Source organism: Lissotriton helveticus, chromosome 7 (genome assembly GCF_964261635.1).
Source record: "Lissotriton helveticus chromosome 7, aLisHel1.1, whole genome shotgun sequence".
In the NCBI taxonomy this organism is placed as follows: Eukaryota; Metazoa; Chordata; class Amphibia; order Caudata; family Salamandridae; genus Lissotriton; species Lissotriton helveticus.
The window spans coordinates 314,365,006-314,387,274 of NC_136068.1; the positions used below are offsets into that span (position 1 = coordinate 314,365,006).

At 44.4% G+C, this 22,269-nt stretch overlaps 1 protein-coding gene across 6 annotated transcripts in view; it reads left to right on the forward strand.

The window, feature by feature from the left end:
- The window catches only part of SGK2 (serum/glucocorticoid regulated kinase 2), a 448,429-nt gene that overhangs the window by 168,724 nt on the left and 257,436 nt on the right, over window positions 1–22,269 (forward strand). For all 6 annotated transcript variants that reach the window (XM_078652126.1, XM_078652129.1, XM_078652128.1 and 3 more), the window contains one exon: window positions 9,468–9,520. In XM_078652126.1, coding sequence (XP_078508252.1) covers window positions 9,468–9,520 — 53 coding nt within the window. The remainder of the gene's footprint in view (window positions 1–9,467; window positions 9,521–22,269) is intronic.

Consider the following 22,269-nt stretch of genomic DNA (forward strand, 5'->3'; position numbering starts at 1 on the left):
GCAAAAATGTCATAATTTATGGACAAATGGCGAGAAATTACCTCCGACCAATGGGTTTTAGACGTGGTGAAAAATGAACACACCCTAGAATTTGTCACCAAGCCACCTACCACTCCGCCCAGGGGACCCCCTCCCCCTCGTCTTCACTTACTGTTCAAAGAAGCTTGTATAATGCTCCTCAAAAATGCTATAGAGAAGGTCCCAGTACATCCGAAACTGACAGGTTTCTATTCTTGTTTTTTCATAATCAAAAAGAAACCAGGGGAATGGCGACCGATCCTGGACCTTCGCAACCAGAACAGATTCCTCAAAAAACAAGGGTTTCGCATGGTCACCCTCTCAGAGATTCTAAGTTGCCTGAACGAGGGAGATTTGATGGCTTCTCCGGACAGGGAAGAAGCTTACTTCCGCATCCCAATCCATCCCAAACATCGTAAGTATCTCTGCTTCACTGAGGCTGGCGCCCATTAGCAGTTCAAATTGCTCCAGTTTGGACTAATTTCGGCTCCAAGGATCTTCACAAAGTGCCTAGTCCCTGTAGCAGCAATGTTACGATCCCGGGGAACCCAGGTATTCCCGTATCTGGACGATTGGTTAATCAAAGGTCCTTCGGAGCAAAAGGTAAAGACTGCCATTTCAACGTGTCACCATCTCTTCTCCTCTCAAGGGCTAACTGTGAACAAAAGCAAATCCCAGTTACGTCCGATGCAAGTCCTGCCTTTCCTTGGAGCTCGTCTGGACACAGTCCAGGCAAAGGCATTCTTATCTCAAGAAAGACAACTTCGTCTTCAGAAGCTAGCACTTCGTGTCTCAAAAAGAAAGTCCGTTTCTGTTCGCATGTTCGCCTCACTCCTAGGAATGTGCTCTTCGGCCATAAATCACATCCCCTTGGCACGACTTAGAATGAGACCTTTACAGGAGGAACTGCACCTTCAGTGGCAGCAAGGTATAGGTTGCTTCAACGACATCATCAAAGTCACACTGCGCATGGTGGACGCTCTCCATTGGTGGTCGCAGATAACCAATTTGACAAAAGGACTCGCGTTCATACAGAATGTCCCAGATTTCGTTCTGACCACAGATGCATCCATGGAAGGATGGGGAGGTCATCTCCAAAATTTACAAATACAAGGCAAGTGGTCTCAAAAGTACAGACCACATATCAACAGCCTGGAATTGCGAGCAATCTTCCTATCCTTGCAAGCTTTCCTTCCAAGGATTGCGGGCTCATCGGTAGTTCGAACCGACAATACCACCAGCATGTTTTACGTGAACAAGCAAGGAGGGACAAGATCGGCAACTTTGTCAATAGAGGCTCAAGAGTTGTGGGAATGGGTTACACTCCACAACATAATCCTCAAAGCGGAGCATGTCAGAGGCCTCCACAATACACTGGGGAAACGCTCAGCAGGTCCCTATCAGACTGTCACGAGTGGGAGCTAGAGTACGCTCAGGTGAACAGTTTTCCAGGCTTCGGGCAAACCGACATTTGATTTGTTCCCAACTAAGCAGAACAAGAAATGCCAATATTATGCCAGCAGATATCCTCAACAGGGGTCAAGGGGGAATGCCCTGTCCATGCAATGGCCAGGGATTTGTTTTTATGCTTTTCCCCCAATCCCTCTAATACCGAGGGTGTAACGCAAGATGAAGTCGGAGGGCTGTCTTCTCATCCTGATTGCCCCCCGGTGGCCACGTCAGTACTGGTTTCAAGAACATCTGTTGCTATCCCAGAACCAGCCGATCCATCTTCTTCCAACACCCACAATGCTGTCGAGGAACAAGGGGCAGGTGCTTCATCCAGACCCTCAGAATCTAAATATACACACATGGCTCCTGACTTTATAGAATTCAAGGACCTTGACATCCCTCAGGATTGTCGTGACATCTTAACTAAATCACGAGCTCAGAGCACAATTAAGACTTATCGTCCTAAATGGAAAAGATTTTGCTGTTGGTGTGAAACTAACAAGATTCACCCGATAGAAGCTCCTGCAGAAGAAATTCTTCCTTATCTGCTACATCTGGACTCCCCTTTTCATCAGTTAAAGTTAATTTAGCCGCTCTCTCCAGATTCAGGAAAGTTGCTAAGCTTCCTTCGCTATGTTCATCCTCATTATTCAAACAATTCCGGAGAGGTCTTTTCTGAGCTTTCCCTCCGGTGAGGCCCCTTCCACCGGAGTGGGAACTTAACACGGTCCTCACGCAGTTAATGAAACACCCATCCACAAGGCCAAACTCAAGTTTCTCACATGGAAGGTTGCTTTGCTTCTAGCTCTAACATCCCCTAGAAGAGTAATTGAAATTCAAGCGTTCACTATAAAGGAACCATTTTTGCATTTCTTTAAGGATTATGTCACCCTCCGGACTAACCCTACATTCATACCTAAAGTACCATCACAGTTCCACCTCAATGAACCGGTGAAGTTACGAACTTTCTTTCCAAACCTGACTACACCCACGGAAAGAAGCTTACATTCTCTTGACATCAAGAGATGTTTAAAATTCTATCTACAAAGAACAAAAACCTTTAGAAAATCTGATCAACTGTTTGTGGCCTACGGTCAAGCTACACTGGGAGCAGCAGTCACAAAAGCCACAATTGCTAGATGGATAGCTTCTACAATCCATTGCTGTCATGACCAGTCTAACAGGCCATTGCCGAGAAAGGTCCAGGCCCACTCCACAAGAACTGTGGCAGCGTCTACAGCATTGTTTGCTGGAGTGACTCTAGAAAATATCTGCCGTGCTGCGACATGGAAACATGTCCACACTTTAACGACACATTACTGCCTTCAGTCTACATGTCAAGAAGATGTAGCGGTTGGACAGGCTGTCCTACGCCACATTTTTTTTGAGAATATTTAAAGGTAACCTTTGGTCTTTTAATATTATATATGATTACCATTATTTATTTATATATACACAACAACAATGGGAGAGTAGGTCCAATGCCATATAGTGAGTCGCGCTACCACTGGGATGCCTCCCTGGCAGAAGGCTGCATGCTGGGACACGAAGTGTTTAAAAAAACTACAGAAACGCTGTGAATGGTGCAATTTCGGCACCAATGATGACGAGCGACCTACAAATACGGCAGCAGATGAACTTTCAATTAATCAGCGGCAACGAACCTTTCTCCTACACACCATGCTGGGTGCTGACGAAGCTACCACAGCTGAAATGCATACGCCCGAGGTGCCGTGAATATTGCAATAAAAGCCTTCCAAGATATTCCCCGCTGTGGCCTCTGCCTTTTCATTGGGAACGTTTCTGGACATATTACTTATTGCCTACCAGCGGCAATTTACAGAGGCTCCTGCACACTAAGATGGCCTGATCTACGCTGGTACCCTGTTTTGCCCCGGCAAAATGAACACTCGTGCTTTCAAGTTTTTAAATCCTGATCAGGCCCGCCTTAGGTCAAAAGGAAACACGTAGCGGTATCGGAGTCAACTACTCCGTCCTGGGAGAGACTCATCGCGGCACTCACCCCTGTGAAGAGGACCCTTGGGATTGAGGGTTGTGCAGTTGGGGACCCGAGTAGGCCGAAAGTTGCAGGGGACACGACAACAATGGGAGAGTAGTCCAATGCCATATAGTGAGTCGCGCTACCACTGGGATGCCTCCCTGGCAGAATGCTGCATGCTGGGACACGAAGTGTTTAAAAAAACTACAGAAACGCTGTGAATGGTGCAATTTCGGCACCAATCAGGATGAGCGACCTACAAATACGGCAGCAGATGAACTTTCAATTAATCAGCGGCAACGAACCTTTCTCCTACACACCATGCTGGGCGCTGACGAAGCTACAACAGCTGAAATGCATACGCCCGAGGTGCCGTGAATATTGCAATAAAAGCCTTCAAGATATTCCCCGCTGTGGCCTCTGCCTTTTCATTGGGAAGGTTTCTGGATATATATATATATATATATATATAATCAAGGTTATTTGTTAACCGAAACGCGTCATGTCAGAAAGAGCCGTGGGAAGAGATAATGAATGTTCCTGAATACTTACCTGCTGCTTGGTGGTCCGTTATTCTATGGTCCAAAAAACGCAGTTTGCAGAAGCTGCTAGGATATATATATATATATATATATATATATATATATATATATATAATATATACCTGTCCGCTGCTCCACACGTGTCCGCTCCTCCCCCGCGCCATGTCCGCAGCTCCCTTACCTCAGCCGCCGCTCCTTCAGCCTGTCGCCGCGCGCACCGCCGCTGGCCTGTCTGCTGCTCCTCATGTCACCGCTCCTCCCCCGCGCCATGTCCATCGCTCCTGGACGCCGCTCCTCCCCGCGCTCCTAACGTGAGCACGCACGTCGCGGCCGGCGCTACTTCGGAGGGACTACTTTTTTTTTGTTACTGTAAATTTTTTTAATCACGTTTTTAAAAAAAATGTATATAGCCTATAACCATCTACACACCCTGACGATTCCAACGGTGTATCGGGTGTGTGGATTGGTGCTGTGGTTCCCGAGTTTACCCGCCTCAAAGGCTGAAAGTTCTTCCTTTTATTATAGTAGTATAGATATGTATGTATATATGTATGTATGTATGTATGTACATAACTCTTAGATATCCATGAGGGTATATAACTATGCAAGTTTCTTTACATATTTCTAGATCATGTTTTACATGTGAAAGATTGTGTTATTATGCTTTTGTTAATTATTTATGGATGCAACTGGGAGTTTATCAGCACAAGTCTTCCACCATCCGCAACCGACTGTATACTTGGCATACTGCTTGCTACTCTGATTCAGGCATGTGAATCTATGAAAGATACCCCAATACAGGATAAGAAAACAAGTTATTTACCTGTAACTACAGTTATCCAGTATTGGTATCTTTCATAGATTCACATGCACCCACCCTCCTCCCCGGAGAGTCAGTTCTCTATTTTGGGATACTTATTTCCCACTTGTGCTAACGAAAATCTGAGGAGAACTGGCTTTGCTGAGAGTGTTCTAGAGGGTGCTGATTGGTTGGGACAAAAACGTTGGTCCTCTTAGCATAATGATGTTGATAGGCTCTACTATCATTTACCTTTTGGCACTGCTTTTTTATTTACCGTGTGACTCCCGCCTCGGCGACGGGGAATGATTCAGGCATGTGAATCTATGAAAGATACCAATACTGTATAACTGTAGTTATAGGTAAGTAACTTGTTTTCTTCTCTAATGCATTTGTATCTAGTGGGAAAGTATAGGAGCACTTTACATGACCGCCAGTTGCATTATTATTGATGTAAACACAAGCTGTATGTCTTTGCGTTTTGAGAAGTGCTGTGAAGGATACTCGGCCACAGAGCCTGTTCATCCTGTGAGACGGAAACTGCTTAAAACAGATGTTGGCAATAATAATGTTCTCAGCTACATGGTACTGTAGTGGTCATTACCCCTGTGTGAGATTCCCTACTTCAGGGACTAATTGTGCTCTTGGCAGTCCCCCTTTTGGATCATCGGCGTGAGATGGCTGTCATGTTAGAGACCACTGCAAAAAGAATGCAGGAAGCTGTGGTAAGCAGCCATTAACTGGGTTCAATCACAAAAATATGTGAGGTGCAAGCAATAATCCATGCGAAATAGGGGTGTGGAGTGGGATGGGGTCAAGAAACTGGCGAAGCAACAACAGAGCAAGTTGATGATGTCCGAAGCACTTGTGAGGGAGAAGAACAAAAGAAAATGTACTTTCCTGCTAGCGCAACAAGCGGAAGGACACAGAGATTAATCAGTGCTTGGGAAGTACTCCATGGAAAGGACAACATACATACAAACTGCAAGTGACGCTTGCATACGTTGACCATGAGGAGCAAGGAATTGTGAATGATGAGCAAGCCAACCAACAGTAACTGATGGGCGAGCTAAAAGATTCTATTTAGAGTTTAAAAAACAAATATTTATAAATATACAGTAAGTCGGCTTCATACCAACAACACATGTGCACTGTCTACAGGCTCAACCTAATAAGGATTACAAGGCCCACTAAATATAGAAAAAAGGTCAAGACCTGTCACTTCTACTTGCCTTGAACAACTTAAGATTCTTATTCACTCCTCAACAGCAATTAAATTGTGCGTTCATAAAACCAATGGAAAGGAGCTCTTTCTTTCACTCACAGGCTTTCTAGTGAATAAAATTATTTTCAGCACCGTAGTAGTAGGCGTCTGTTGGAGAATTCCAGACCAAGATTTCCTGGGCCAAAAGGTAACTGCCAGTATAGATTCCTGTTTTACATGCAGAAGGCAGGACAGAAACATGGCTATCGGTGGTAACATGAGAAAAGCAAATAGTTGATCCTCTGGCATTCATGCCCCAAGCACCCACAGTGAGCAGTCATAAGCAGAGCGTAGCAACCAATCGATTGTCTAGGTCTGCAAAGAAGTCCATCACTGGGCACCTGACACCACTCTCACAAACTGTCTCTTGAGGGAGACGAAAGCTCTTAGAAGACAAACTCTATGCTTAACGAATTTGATGGAGAGAGTTGTCCCAACTTCCCTCAAGTCTAATGTTTGTGATATCAACAGATGTTTCCCTGACAGACCTGTCACAATTCAATTCAAATATTTATTAAGATTTGGAACTCGTATGAGGTCCACATAAAAGTGCATACAGATTAATACAAGAAGGAATTAAACATAACAAACTCATTCCACAAACAGCAAACGGGATAAAGTGGCAAGGCAAATCCTACGAAATATAAAAATGTTCAAGTGCAGAATAAAATCCAGAATTCATCCTCTGCAGAATGTTGGGTTTTGGCAGCAAAAAAAGGAATTACAGAGAATAAACTAACTTGTGCAAAAAACTATTCAATAGCAGCAGTACATGTGCAAAAACGTAATATAGAATCACACTTTGGCTGAGTTTTTAACTTGGCAGCAAAGCAAACAAGCATTGGCATAGCCAATAGGTCTCACTTTTGGGACCTTATAAGTATTTAGTTATGCAGCACAATATCCTTGGTGCAACAACATCAACTGGTGCATGGCTAAACACTTATAAGGTCCCAAAGGCGAGACCTATTGGTTATGCCAATGCTTGTTTGTCTTTCTTTTGGCCAAGGTGCACAGCATCTTGCTGGTGATGTACAGAAGCGACAAAAGGCAATTGCACAGCCAGTAAATGGTCCCAAAGTTGAGACCTATTGGCTTTGCCAGCGATTGTTGAAAGCAGTTTTTAGATTTTGTATAATGTTGTCACTACTTCATCTGCATTTATCAATATTTTGTGAGCTTTGGTCAGATCGACCCCATGGCATAAATGGGCCTGATTTCTTAAATTAGGCTCGCAGGCTGGCACGTTCTGATGCGGATGTCCTCGTGCATTTGGAATGCTTCTTATCCGCATACAACACACTTCAGGCAGGCACTTAGGGGCAGTGCTCAAGCACCACTTCTCTCAACTGGTTCCAGCTGAAGTGCACAACACAGCACATTACACCAATACCCAAAAACATTCTTCACTTCAGATCTACGACGTAGCTGTTCAAAGGATGGACTCCAAAAGTCCATTCTCTGTGCAGTTCAAAGGAGCTGGACAGAGGTTCTGTTCCAAATCAGCAATGAAGCTTTTTGAGTTTGTAGGCAGCCAGCTTCTGAGAGAACTTTCTCAACGTTCACAAACTCTCTTCCCAGCAAACTGAGACGGACAGGCATGGAATGGGTAGGGTTTGATTTCAGTCTCAAACCAGGCATCTCATGACAAAAACTGGATATATGATAACACAAAATGATAACTCGGCAGTTGGTGGAGTGGGTAATGTACAGCGAGAGCCAATTTACTCTGGAGTCACAGTAGTGACTGTGAAGGCATGTAGTCCTCATATTTTATAGCAACAATGCCTTTCATTTAGGATGGGCGGGGAGTGGGATCCAGTTAAGGATACTGCACCAATCTTTAAATTGATATGCATATGTTGGACATGAACCCTGCATACAGCAACTCGCTTTTACCACAATCTGAGGCAGACTGCCACCAACTGGGCAGGGTCCCACAAGCACACATTCACAGATTATGTCCTCGATTTTAAAATGGGGGCACTTTTCGTGCAATTCATTTCAGAGAGCCAATCCGATCCTAAGAGCTCCTCTGACCAAAAGGTAAAGTTTTCTTATGGGTGATCACTGGGATCCAAAAACCACCAAATAACAAGCAGCAGGAATTTAAAGAGAAAAAAAAAGTCGGAGGGAGGGTATTTCTGCTGTAAGGCGAAACATGGGTGGGATTCGATGGAAGAGAAGGAACCTGCCGGGGGGCGACAGGGAGAGAATAACACACGCAAACTCATCTGTGTTTTTTAAATGAACCGCAGCCTGTGAGAAGAAACAGAAGCAACGGTAGGGTTCTGAGAGGAAGCAATAAGTGGGGGTTGGTCAGGGATATTAATCTCGAGCCACACGGGGTAACATGGAAGCGGCGGGGGCGGTGAGTGCTGAAACAACACAGGGAAGGGTGAGGGGGTGGATGTGAGAGCAACATGGGGGAGCAAAAAAGAACCAGCGCACGCCTTGCGCTGAAAGTTAAAAAATCAATTTAAAAACATGAAGCTGATAGCCACGCGGCCGTGAAAGTGACACGGCCGCGCGGCGAGAAAGGAAAATAAAGCTGACGAGGAGGGAGTGGGAGAAGGGAGGGGGTATGGGAGGGGATTCACACGCGCGCTGAAAGCCAGATGGCAGCTGTGCACGTCGCACGCACTTGTGCGCGTAATAGCAAGCTGGTGGCCAGCAAGGTAGCACTTTTAAACCAGCTGCTAAATGTCTCGCCAGAGTAGCACATACACTGGCTCAGGCGAGACCTAAAAGTGGGAAATGAACACAGCATCTCCCTCTTGTGCAAACAGCAGCAGAAAACAGCAATTAAAATATATACATAAACTCCTTAAAAGAATTAAAGTTTTATACACACTGCTTACATTTTTGGACAAAATAGAAAATCGTGGGCTGAAGCTACATTTTTAACACCATTTAGTAAGAACATTGGCCTAAGCCAACAACGGCGGCTCGAGGCCAATGCTGCACATGCAAGACCGGTCACCTAAGCTAAGTTTCTGCAGCATGGTGTCGCTTCACATGCACTTTGATTTTGGTATTGTCGGTCCTTCGATGAACCTCTGTGCCTGAACCTTTGACTGGGTCGCTAATTAGATGTTACTGTAGACTTCTCCCAGGCTACATGCTACCTTTCCAACCCAGTATGAAGAGCCTATCAAGTTGTTAATCTAGTGCTTTCTTGCTCACACATTCGTTGGCAGTCCTGGTAAAGTCTTCCTCAAAGCACATTGATTTAATGCGTATTAGGGTTCCAATAGTTCATATGCACTGATTGTAAATTGATGCAAATGAGATGGGTGGGTTTAAGGCTTTAATTTGAGTAGTCTTGCTTACAGTAACCAGAACAATGTGCATCATTACTCATGAGGCGCTCTGCCCTCTTTGTTTCCACAGCCTGAAATGTCAACAACAGCCATTATCAACCTCGGACCGTCTGCAAACCCCAAGTAAGTGCCCTCTACACCATAATTTCCATGTATACAGCTGACCAATGAATGGAGCAGTCTTGTGCCTCCACCAGCTTTTTTCTGGGTTCTCTAGAGTGACAACTAGTTCACTTTGCCATATGGTATTGCCTGCGTTGTATGGAGCGAGCCACAAATTCCTGTTGCTTCTCTTCTCGATGCCTCAATAAGTAACTCAACAGGAACGTATAGCTGGTTTTGTTCTTAGAATTTTTAGGGCCCTAAAACAAACAATTATGGCTGGCCACACCTGCCTGTCAAAACTCAGCCACTGGTCCCTATGATTGTGACCCTATCTTGCCTTTCCTTGTGCCACTTAAATATTTTCCTGGATCTGCCAGATTTCAGTACTTAGTGCCTCATAAAAACTGGATAGGGGAAGGAGCTGACTCTTGGAGGTAAAAGCTTCGATCTGATGACTTTGCTGACAAAACTCCCAGCATGTTTACCATTTCGTGCATTCTGTATTGTGTCGAGTTAGCAAGATCTGTTGCTTTGTCCTTGCTGTCCAATAAGGCTTTTAATTCCCCGTTTCAGTGATTTAACAGCAATCTGCAACTGTGTGGTACTGAACTATCGCAGTCAGAATATCACCTGGCAGAAATAGGTCTTAAAAATCACTTACAAAAATTTCACCTGGATTAAGTCAAAAGAAAAAGTACAACCAATAGGATGATTGATGATATTTTCATAAACAAATTTGACAAAATGTTTATGTAAGAAGAACCTTTTGTAGACCGATATTCAGACACAACTCCCTGCAACCTCCAAAGTGTATTAATTGTTAACACTTAAGGCCCAGACGAGGACTATGTTTTTATTCATCACATTAAAATTGAAGGTCCGTGTCGCTGGCAGAACACCAGAAGTCTATTACTGTTAAAACGGTGGACATGCAGCAGATACTGACCACAAGGTTATAGCCCCACCCATTTAAAAGTTAGGATTACACACATCAGAGTAGACTAAACCCCACTGGGGTTTAAACAATTAAGACTGGATAGTAACATCCAAGATCCCTGCTGTAATTAACAGCAGCTCAGAAACTGTAACTACAACTAATTGGGGTGGGGGGTACTTGCAACTGGTCAACCCCCGCCTCCCACCATTAAAGTGGTGTCATTCACTCATAGGACCGATTCCACTTTCTATAGAGCTGAGGGGCATAGGCAGCAGGCCTGATACAGAACCTCACTGTCATCAAATGCCAATAACACAACCGTGGTAGCAGGCCAGTGCCTACCATTGTCAGTAAAACTGAGGATTCTAAATGCTGGCCGTGAGCCGGAACCTCAAAGTTATTACAACGGCTGGTATCTACTGAAGGGCAAACCAGGGTGACTCTCTTATGATGTGCAGTGACTACGGGCCCTCAGCCTGTTTTACAGCTGTTTTGTCATTCAGTGCCTCGCCAATGCTCAGAGAAGAGCTATTTATGGCATTGGGAATAAAATGAAATCTGATCTACATCTAGTGGTCCAGGTAACCTCCTTTCACTCTAGTGTAGTGTATTTCAGTGCATGGCTCCAGCTGCAGCATTCTGTTTCTACGCCAAGACTCTGTTTGCAGATTTGAGGGCTACTAGTAAAGTATGGGGTTATTGTGAGGAATACAAACATCCTTAAAAGAGGAGTCTTGAGGATTGAATTGGCTGAACATTGCTGGGTGACTATAAGCACTCAGACTCAATCATGTCAAAGTACTCAAAGCCTGTCAGACTAGGACAATGCAGCATGGAACATTGAGTTGTCTAGGCTCTCACAGTTTCATTATGTGACGAAAACCAGCATTTAAACATTGGTTACCAAGTTCAAAACTGTACATTACTTGTAGACCACATTGGCCCCCAAATAATACCCTAGCTCCCTCAAGGTCCCCTCAGTCCTCTCTCTAACCAACGAAACACTAATGTTAACCCACACCCTTTGCCATACATTTGGGAAATGTCTGGAACTTTATAAAACAATAGCTGGTATGGGCGAATTTCTGTTGTGAATGTCATTGAGGTCAAGTAAAAGACTTAGCAGACCAGAAATGTAAATTATTAATACTCATCCAAAGAACTGTCTACACTTCAGAAGCAGTTTCCACTCAATACTTTTTTCCCTTTGTTTATCTGGTTTATAAGTACTTCTTTAAAAGGTTTACCTGTTTGCGTTAGCTAGCTCACATTTCCACTAGAATCTCCTCTTATCGGGGAGAGAATAGTTTGTGGCAACCTTAGAACATGACAACCCTGATCTCTCAGAATCATGGAAACCATGTACTACCTTTTGCTCAGTCAGACCATTCTGGCCCAGCTGCCTTGGCCAACCCCCCTCTCCTAAAGACCGGATCAAGAGCTTGGGCATCTGGCTTGATCGGAACTTTGATTTCAAGGTGCAAGCACGGAAGGTTGCAGCCAGTTGCTATGGGATCCTAAGAATGATAAGGAAATCCTCCCTTTGCTACCTTTTGTAGCCAGAAGATTGCTGGTGCAAGCATTGATTCTCACCCGACTTGACTATGCCAACACACTTTGCTTAGGAGCTCCATGTTGTACCACAATAAAATTACAGATTGTGCAAAATTGCACAGCACACTTGTTATTGAACATTCCCAATCATTTATCAGCTAAGCCCACCCTGGCGGTTCTCCACTGGCTTCCTATCCAGGATCGGATCCAATTTAAGGCATTGTGCATGGCTCACAAAGCACTATCGGGGAAGGGACCTTCCTTCTTCCGATCCACTATTCTGCCCTATCGTGCTAACGGGGCCTTAAGGACGGATAACAAACATCTGGTGGTAGTACCAAAAATAAAAAGATCGAGGAGTGGAGGGCGCCTCTTTACATATAATGTTGCCAAACTTTGAAATCACCTTCCCCTTCAGATCCGTCTTGAATCAAATTATTTGATCTTTCGAAAACAAATTAACTTTCCTCTTTCCCTAAATACTGCTCGGAGCCCTTGATCGCACTGCAGTAGTGCTGGGATGCCCTCGTGTAACCATGCACTTTAGAAATGTTGCTTCAATTCAATTCACTCGTGCTCACTTACTCGGTCTCAGAGAGTTACACAGAAGAAGCAGTTGGGCCGTGTTACTATAAGAATTTATTGCACAGTTCTAGTGTAAAATAGATGTGCTGCAACAACCGTTAGACAGTAGCAGATATATATGATTAGCAGTACAGTGAATATAAAAGGATAGTACAGTTCTACTATCTTGCAATGATCATGAATACATACATGAATATAAAATGCATGATAAAAAGAAAGTGCGTACTCCTACGATGCCTGTCTAGGTGTACTTAAGTGTACCTCGCATGTGAGTAGGTGTGAAGCCAAGAATCCCTTTAGGTTTTAGTCTAACCCAATTCCCTGAAGCGAGAGAGTGTGGGACCCCATCCTGGTCTCCAGTTGGACACCCCGCGAGGGATGTGTCAGACCACTGTCAGCTGGAGCATCTGCATGCAGGAGCCTCAGCATCTCTGGTCAGTGTCTCGGCTGGAAGATCTCGGTCTCCTTCAGCTAACACTAGTAAGATGTGCTGTATTTATACAAAAAGTATCTAGGGTACCTTTGTCCCTTGTTTCTTTTATTAGCCATTGTTGGATGTGAGGATGATGTGTGGGATGAACCTTGTACATAGATATTATAAAGGTGGTGTAGCCCCTGCCTGGTTTCCAAGAACCCATATGAACATTCATACTGTGAGTTTAATGATGAAGTTATAGGATGCTATTGTTCAGGGAAAATGCCGCCTCCTGCGCCCAGGACCACAACTAGGTAAATGTTCAATCCTAAAAGGCTAGTTATTGTGTAGTGTAGGGGAGGTAATGTAGGTGAAGGTGCATGATATTACCCGGGCCTATGTTAGGGTACCTATATGGAACATAACACCCACTCCTCTTCCGAATAGTCAACAATAAAAAATATGCTAGCGAACTACCCTCTTTACTAGGTAGCAGCGCATAAAGATATTAGTGAGCCTGGTAAAAACATTGTCTTTAAAATCATTCAAAAATAGTCTAAGAGGGGAATTTAAAAATATTTTTTTTTTTATTTGTTTTGGAATTGTTTACTTAAGCCAAAGTCCTAGATGAGTTAGTTTATATAATTCGAATGACTACAAGCGTCGGAAGGCCATGCTTTTCCAGGAAAAGTGTCAATTATAGGAAATGTTACAAATTTTGAGTTTTGAAACCAAAAGAAAAAATCAGAATTCTTTCCCAGCACATGATGAGCCAATTATAGATTGTGTCCTGGCTGGGAGATGCAACATTGTTGTTGCTTGCCGCTTCAGACGACGGTCTCTGTAACACCTCGCAGAGTATGTCGATGGAGCACAGATGATACTCAGAACTGCCAATAGCTGGTGCAGAGGCAGCTGGTGCTGTAGTCAATACCTGATTGCTAGTGGAAGAGCTGATGCTCAACCCAGTTGTAGCAAAAGGCACCTGCGGGTTCTCAAGGAACGCAGCCATCAGTACAGGAATACGCTGGGGACATTGCCTAGCATGGGACCTCACGGGTCCCAGCCTGATATTCAAGTCCATAGGCTTTTCCGATGCATGTGTCAGACAGAGCTCCAACACGCATTCCTCTCCGCAAAACAGGCATCGAAGAACAGGTAAGATGCAGACCATCCAGAATTGTCTAAAGGATAGGAACCAAGAGGCGCTCAGGTCCTGTAGGCGAGGTGTGCCCAGATGTAGTACAATGCGCTCACGGTATTTGCACTCCGGGAGTGCTTTTGCCATCATGCTGGTGATTGGGCTGTCCATTGCTTAGCAGAAAAATAACAATCTGGATTCTTGCTATTGAGAGCAGGATCAGAGGTAGACCTCCAAAAATGCTTCCCAATATGGAGTGTATACAATTTGTAATGACTGAGGATTGTCTGAAAGGTGCTTAGAAATCTTGACCATATGGTTTTAAATGTGTACAATACCTCTCGTATCAGAAATGTTAAAGATACAACCCACCATTTCTGCGAAATGAAAGGGGCAGTTTGTTCGTATAAGTGCCTGTATCTCAGTCGAGGTCCTTGAAGATCAAAGGTCTCTCGGGCGGAGGTTAAGGGTACGGTTTGCTGTAAAAGCATGGCTTTCAGTCTTCTCAAAGTATTAAACTGTCTAAAAGAAACATTCAACGTTGGCCATAACGGTGCCTCCCTGACTGTTTTCATTGGGGGAAACAATACTTGCATACAGCAAGTAACCCTGGAGTTCACAGTGATCAGATAGGCAATGCCCGGAAGCATCCCACAGCAACCTTGATCGTTCAGCATCAAGTAACTCCCATTCGAGAGCAGCTTGCATACCGGAGTAATCACGGCTGCTGGAGTTCCTTTCATATGGCAGGACAAGTTTGCTACTTAACCATTACAGGCTCCTTGCAGTGAAATATCCTGGCACATGAGAGAATCGCTTAAAGCGGTATTGCAGTTTGTACCGCTTAGAAACCCTTCTCGATCCCCACCCTGGTATCGAAATCTGTATGGTAATACCCAAGATTCCTTATTGTATTCCTTACCGATTTTATTTTTCATATTTTCCTGCCTGCTTTTGCTCAAGGCAATATTGAAACTGAAAAATAGTGACCGGTAGAGTTATGTGGCCATGGATTAGCCATTCCGTTGATGGTGATTCTGCCACTGTAAATGGTAGTCTATCCAGTTTTTCAATACACACCATTGTATTTAAGCTCCCCTTTGTGCCATTTCTACCTGTTTATCTGTTAGATTGTATTCAGAAAACAGACGTACTGTTAATAAAATGCCAAGGCACATAGCCTGCATGCAAAGATTGCAGCATCCAGCTTAATAACATAATAGATTTTATTTATTTATTTATTTATTTATTTATGCGATTTTTATATAGCGCGAACTTTACCCGAAGGTGTCAGAGCGCTTTACATAGGACCCAGTTTCAACCATAAGGACTGATGGTTACATTCGGAAAAACAGATTTGCAAATTTTTTACTTACATAAGAACCAGTTGAAAACATACGGACTTAGGATTACATGCGTTACAAGAAAAGGTACAAACAGAAAAAATTGCAAATGTACAAGAGATAGAGTCACACAAGGAGGAGATACAAATGGATAAACTCTAGGCATATACTAGAGATATCTCTATCTACTTAGGGAGGGGATACACATGGATATACTCTAAGAGTCACAGAGGAATGGTAGAGAGCACAGCGGACTCCTGCATAAACTAGTGATTAAAGTTATCTCTATATACATAGGGAAGGGGTAAGACTGGATATACTCTAAAAGTCACATAGGAATGGAAGAGAGCAAAGCGGACTACTGCATGTCCTAGTGATTAGAGTTATCTCTATATACATAGGGAAGGGATACACATGGAAATACTCTAAAAGTCACATAGGAGACTAGTCATTAGAGTTATCTCTATATACATAGGAAGGGATAAGACCGGATATACTCTAATGGACACATAGGAATGGTAGAGAGTACAAAGGTCTACTGAATAAACTAGTGATTAGAGTTATCTCTATATACATAGGGAGGGGATAAGACTGGATATACTAAAGAGTCACATAGGCAAGGTATATGGTGCAAGGTCTAAAGCAAATACCATTGATTAAAGATATTACAATAAGTCAAAGAGCAGAGTTCCATAAGTGTGGATGCAGTCACAGAACAAAGGGAGGGTGGGAGGGATGCAAGGGTATGGAGAGAAGGGGGAAGCGGAAAAGGGAGGGAACATTTGAGGATCATCCACGGGGAAAAGGGATGATGGACGAGGGAATGGGAGGAGGGCTAGAGTCCATCGAAACTGTCCGAAAACAGCAGCAAAGTGATGGTCAGGACAAAGCAAAAAGTCAAGAAGTCCAGGAGTGAAGGTGGGAGATGAAGCTGGAGGCCAGCCGCAGGCGCGTGAGGTACTGGGTTTTTTAGAACCGGCACAGAACCGGTAACCCAGCGGTGCCAGGGAATCAACACCCAGAGACCTCGGGTTCTCCTGATCCAGACCTACAGAAACTCGGAGTCTTCTAGGTGAAGTCAAAGATTAGTTTATTGGCTGCAACCAAGGTAACAGGTGTCCTAGAAGTACAATACGGGTATGTTCTTAGGAGACTGCACACTTTCATGAAGTCAGGCTTCTCTTCTTATACACAGTTTTAGGCCATAGGCAAAACATTCTTGGTTGTAAAGTAAATAGTTAACATATTCTGGTTCAAAGAAAACGCAGAGTCATGATGACATGTCCATATTTCACTTCGTGCTGCCTATAACAAATCATTTGGCAAAGCCCAACATTTCATCAGATATCACTGGACCCCTAATAAAAACGGGCACCTCCCCACCATAAAGTAAGTGAAGCAAAGGAGTGGAAAAAGATGTGAGCGAGATATGGCAGGTGTGCGCGCTGAAATGGTTTTATGGCTGGTTGAGCCTAGATGCTATCTTGCTCGGCCACTGGGAGGGGACTGACCTAACGAGTTCGGCCTGGGGCAATGGTTCTAACTTGTACTGAGGTCAGGGAAAAGTCGATTAAGGAGTATGTGTCCTTGTGGAATCAAATTCAACTGGATTAAGGCCTATGTAAAGGGCAACATATAAATGGGAGCCAAGGGTTCAGAATGTAAGTGACGATTTCGAGGTGAAATCGTCACTCGAACACGCCGAAAATACGTGTACATGATGTACTTGTCATTCTCGGTCTTTTGATACCAAATTCGTCATATTTCGACGAAGTTTTATTTCTCGAGTCCAGTATAATTATATGAATCCAGATTTTCAGAACCACAAACCCTCCTTTTGCCCTTACATAGGCAATTAATCTATCCTCATGTTAGTCTGAGTCCAGATCTATATTCCTAAAGTCATTGAGATGTTGCTGTAACATCATTCTAGTACTTAGTTCATCTCTTGACACAGGCTTCCTTACACATGATGTGACGCAGAGGCCACATATTGCAGGAGCACACTGTATGCACAGACAGAACAGGAAAAGAATGGCTAAGACCATCCCAATGACCATCAGAATTTTCCATCCCCAGGCAGATATCAGTTCCCAGAACCATCCCATTAACGACCAATCTCCTTTATCCACAGGACTAGATTCGGAAATCTTATGCAGTTTGGAGATGGCCCTGTACACTGTTGGAGCATTATCTGGGATGAAAATGCAACAACTAGACTGGATCAATTTGCATACTCCACCTCGGTCCGCAAGTATTACATCCAAAGCGACCCGGTTCTGAAGGGTCATAAGTCGATCCGACTGGAGCTCAGCAGTCAGGTTACTAAGGGCACCAGCAGTTTCAATCACGGTGGATTCAACTACCCTTGTTAATTGCCTTATGTTTCTACTGTTAGCCATGGATCCCCAGAACGGCAGAAAACCCTTTGCAAAGTCCCCAAATTCTTGACCTGCAGTGTCTTCTTTACTCAAAACACCTCGAACTACCCTTGTCCGGTGGTAATCCGCCGCTGCTGTGTAGGTGGGAGGTAACAGGAATGAAACCAAACATGAGCCCGAGAAGTCAGGGGGCAACCATGTATAGGCTCTATCATGGCAGATGAAATAAGTACCCTTAGCGGCTAAAAACGCAGGGGAAGTCTGATATCCGAAAATTATGTTTCTGTACAGACACTCTTCCCTAGCTGAGCTCTGGGATTCTTGCCAATACCTTGCAGACACAGGTGACCTTGATGGGGTACGATCCAGATAGGGGACGATCTTTTGGCTTGCTGTTTCTCACTTAACGTAGTGGCATATCCGGTCACGTTCCAACCTACATATGCAAGTATCTCATCATCCGGAGTATCTTCATAGGAAGTTACTTCCTTGATCATGTCAACTATACCTTTGACTAGGGCGCTAGTCTTGAGGTTGTCTTTTACAGAACGTAGGGGTTGGATTTCTCGTGCATATATGAACATTGTCCTATATGCCCATACTGTACCATTGTGACTAAATGGCAGGACCAAATAGGGGATACCTTTATCCGTTGTGTGAGGCATGAGACCACACACCCAACAGTTAGTTGTGTTCATTACAAGTTGGTGTTGGTGTAATAACTGAACGAAGGAGTTATTAATGAACTCTAATCTCCTATTTGATTCGTGGTCAGGCAGAGGGTGGAAAGAATGAGAGGAAATAGTAGGAGGAGGTATGGGTGATGTAGTAGGCGCAAATGTTACATGGAAAGAGAATAAAACATAACTTATCAAAAAGATCATTACGCTTGATAGCATAAAAATACACAATACGATAAAACTTTTCTTTGTCATCGTGTTACATTGTCTCTGCTTAAAGTTCATTTGTTTGGCAGGTCTCTCCACATCAGGAAACTCCATCCTCTCTAAAGTGCTGCCCGCGACGAGGAGGTTGTTTCTGCTAAGGAGTGCTTCTGTCAGTCTAGGGCAACTCCCTTGGACCGACCAGAACCACCGACCTAACGTCGTTGGCTGCACTTCCGAAGACTTTAACCAATCGCGGCCCTAGCAGCGGAACCCGGATGGCGGTTCGAAAAACAAAAAATAAGCAAGTTTCCTAAATGGGAGATCTGCACAAAAAGGTATTTGGGAGAAAAAAAAGAATTTATCAGTCCATAGGTCTTGGTCTCAAAATCATAAAAGGAATCACTTTATTAGTCTGTTTTTCTCGGTCTTAGATTGTAGCGTCTTTTTCCTGGTACTGTCTGGTCCTGAAACAGCAGTTCAGGTTCCAAAAAGTTCGATTGTTCTGGTGGTGGCACAGTTCCTTGAGAAATGTTCTCGCTTTCACAATCAGGGTTAGTTTCTTTTACACGGTCATCAGTTGTGAGCTCTGAGTCAGTGACACCCTTCTGGACCCATTGGTCATAGGGCAGAGGGAAGGGTACTTTTTTACAATGGATCCCGTGGACCCAGTTGGCCTTCCCCTCCACCCGGACGGCTGACCTCGTGGACAGAAGGACGAGGTGAGGCCCGGTCCACCTGGGCTGGTCGTTTCTTGTTCTTTGAAAGTTGCGGACGAGAGTCCAGGAACCGGGGTCAATGGAGTGACCCGGAGTCTCAGAGATCGGAGGCAAGGTGTTGTGGACCTGTTGATGTAAAACACGCAATTTAGCCGTCAATTCATACAAGTAATCAAGCAAAATAGGGTGTTGCAGCTCGCTGAACTTCGTGGGCCTAGGCACTCCCCATATGTTGGCTGGCCGGCCAAAGACGATTTCGTAGGGGCTGAGTTTCATTCGTGAATGCACAGTCATTTTGGTGGATAGGAGTGCTAAGGGTAGAGCGTCAGGCCATTTAAGACCTGTGCTCGCTTGGATTTTGGCCAATTTAAGTTTAAGCGTGCCATTGTAACATTCTACTAATCCAGCTGATTGGGGGTGATTTGCAGCGTGGAACTTCTGCCTAATGCCTAGCCCTTCACACACTCTTCATCACACGACCCACAAATTCACTTCCGTTGTCAGACCAGACCATTCTAGGCATTCCGAACCTGGGGAAGTACTCTTTTACAAGGGCTTTTGCTGTGGACAAGGCAGTATTGTCTTTTAGGGGATAGGCTTCTACCCATCTTGAGAAGGCACAAACAACAACGAGCACGTATTTTAAGTTGTTGCACCTCTCCATGTGTATGAAATCTAGCTGCAAAACCTCGAACGGATACGTAGGAGGTGCAAAATGACCAGCTGGAGTTGGGGTTCCCCTACCAGGGTTGTGCTTCAGACATACCATGCAATTCTTGACAACATTCTCTGCACACTTGGGAATCCCTGAATTCTTCCACACTGGGGCCAACAACTCTCAAATCCCTTTCGCGCTGATATGAGCCATTCCATGAGCCATTGTAACCACTACAAGCACATATGCATCGGGTAACAACCATCTCTGATGCTCTGTCAAATCAACCCAACAACCATTTGCATCCATTCTTCCTGTACTCTCTCTCCACGTGCTTAACTCTTTCTCTGTGGCCTCAGCTTGGAGGGACTTCACACTTTCTATCGTGTCCTCACATATTCCAACCTCGCCAGTCCATCTTTCAGGGCCTGCAACATACATTCGGCTCATCACATTCTTTGCCGTTCCCTTAGCGGTCTCATCAGCAAATGCATTTCCACGACCAACATCATCAGTTACCTTCTTGTGAGCACTACATTTCACAATCTCCATTTGCAGGGGCAAGGTCAGTGATTCAAGAAGCTCATTCACCAACTGACCATGCTGAATCTTAGCTCCATGCGAAGTCAGGAATCCACGTTCTCTCCACAATCGTCCAAAACTGTGAGCCACTCCAAATGCATACTGACTGTCAGTGTAGACAGTCACTCTCATTCCTTTAGACAACACACATGCTCTCGTAAGTGCTACTAGTTCTGCGGCTTGAGCTGAACCATGTGGTATTCGTGCAGTTTCAACGACTGTGTGCAAAGTTGTGACAGCATATGCTGCAGTCACATTCCCATTTGGGAGCTTAAAGCATGAACCATCTACCCATAATGTACCATCACATTCAGCAAGAGGAGTGTCAAATAAATCCACTCTCCCTTTTGTCTCTTCCTCTGTTGTGAGGAAACAATCGTGCTGTTCTAAAGCATCTGATTTTCCTGCAATTGGTAACAACGTGGCTAGATTCAGGGTACTGCACCTTTTTATGTGCATGGCACATAAAAAGGCTCGCTAGCAGCGTCAATTCGTAACTGGACAGTCGAGCACTAGTTAAGTGCTGTGTCTTGGTCCTATTTAAGAATGTGTCTACTGCATGCGGGACCATCACGATTAGTGTATTATTCATTACTAGACCAGCAGACTGTCGAATAGAAACAGCTGATGCTGCTGTGGCCCTTAAACAACTCGGCAATGCTCGTGCTACCGGATCCAAAGTGGATGAAAAATAGGCGCATGGCCGCTGTCTATCTCCGAATAACTGAGTCAGCACAGACAATGCACAGCCCTCCTTCTCGTGGACATACAATGTGAAAGGCTTACTGTAGTTGGGGGTACCCAACACAGGAGCCGAACATAATGCTGTGCGTAATTCGAGAAAACTTTTCTGACACTCTTCAGACCAGGGAATGGGATTGGGTGTATTTGTACACGTTAATGCCACCAAGGGTTTGGCCAATAACGAAAAATTTGGAATCCACTGTCTACAGTACGATGTAATGCCCAAGAAAGCACGCACTTCTCTGTGTTCTTGGCACGTTCAATTTTGCTATTGCCTGAATTCTTTCTGGGGTCAGTTTCCTCCCCTCCTTCGATAAGAGGTGACCTAAGTAGGTCACTTCTTGTCGGCAATATTGAAGCTTGGAAGTGACACCTTGTGATGCAGATCACACAGATGACGCAACAATGCCCATGTGGCCTTTTTACAAATTTTCTCATTATCTGCAGCAATGAGCAAATCGTCCACATACTGTACAAGAGTGGCACCTTTTGGCAAAACAATCGTGTCAAGCTGTGTTTTCAGAGCTTGACTGTATATTGAGGGGCTTTCACAGTAGCCTTGAGGAGCGCGTTTAAAGCGGAAGCTTCGACCTCCTAAACTGAAGGAAAACATATCCCTGCTCTCCTCAGCAATTGGGATGCTGAAGAAGGCATTCTTCAGGTCAATCACCGAAAACCACGAAGCAGAAGCTGGAATCATAGTCAATAATGTGGTAATGTCGGGCACAACTGGGAATTGTGGCACGACTATTTTATTTACTTCTCGAAGATCAATCACGAATCTGTACACAGGTGGCTGAGAAGGGTCAGTTCGTTTTAAAACAGGC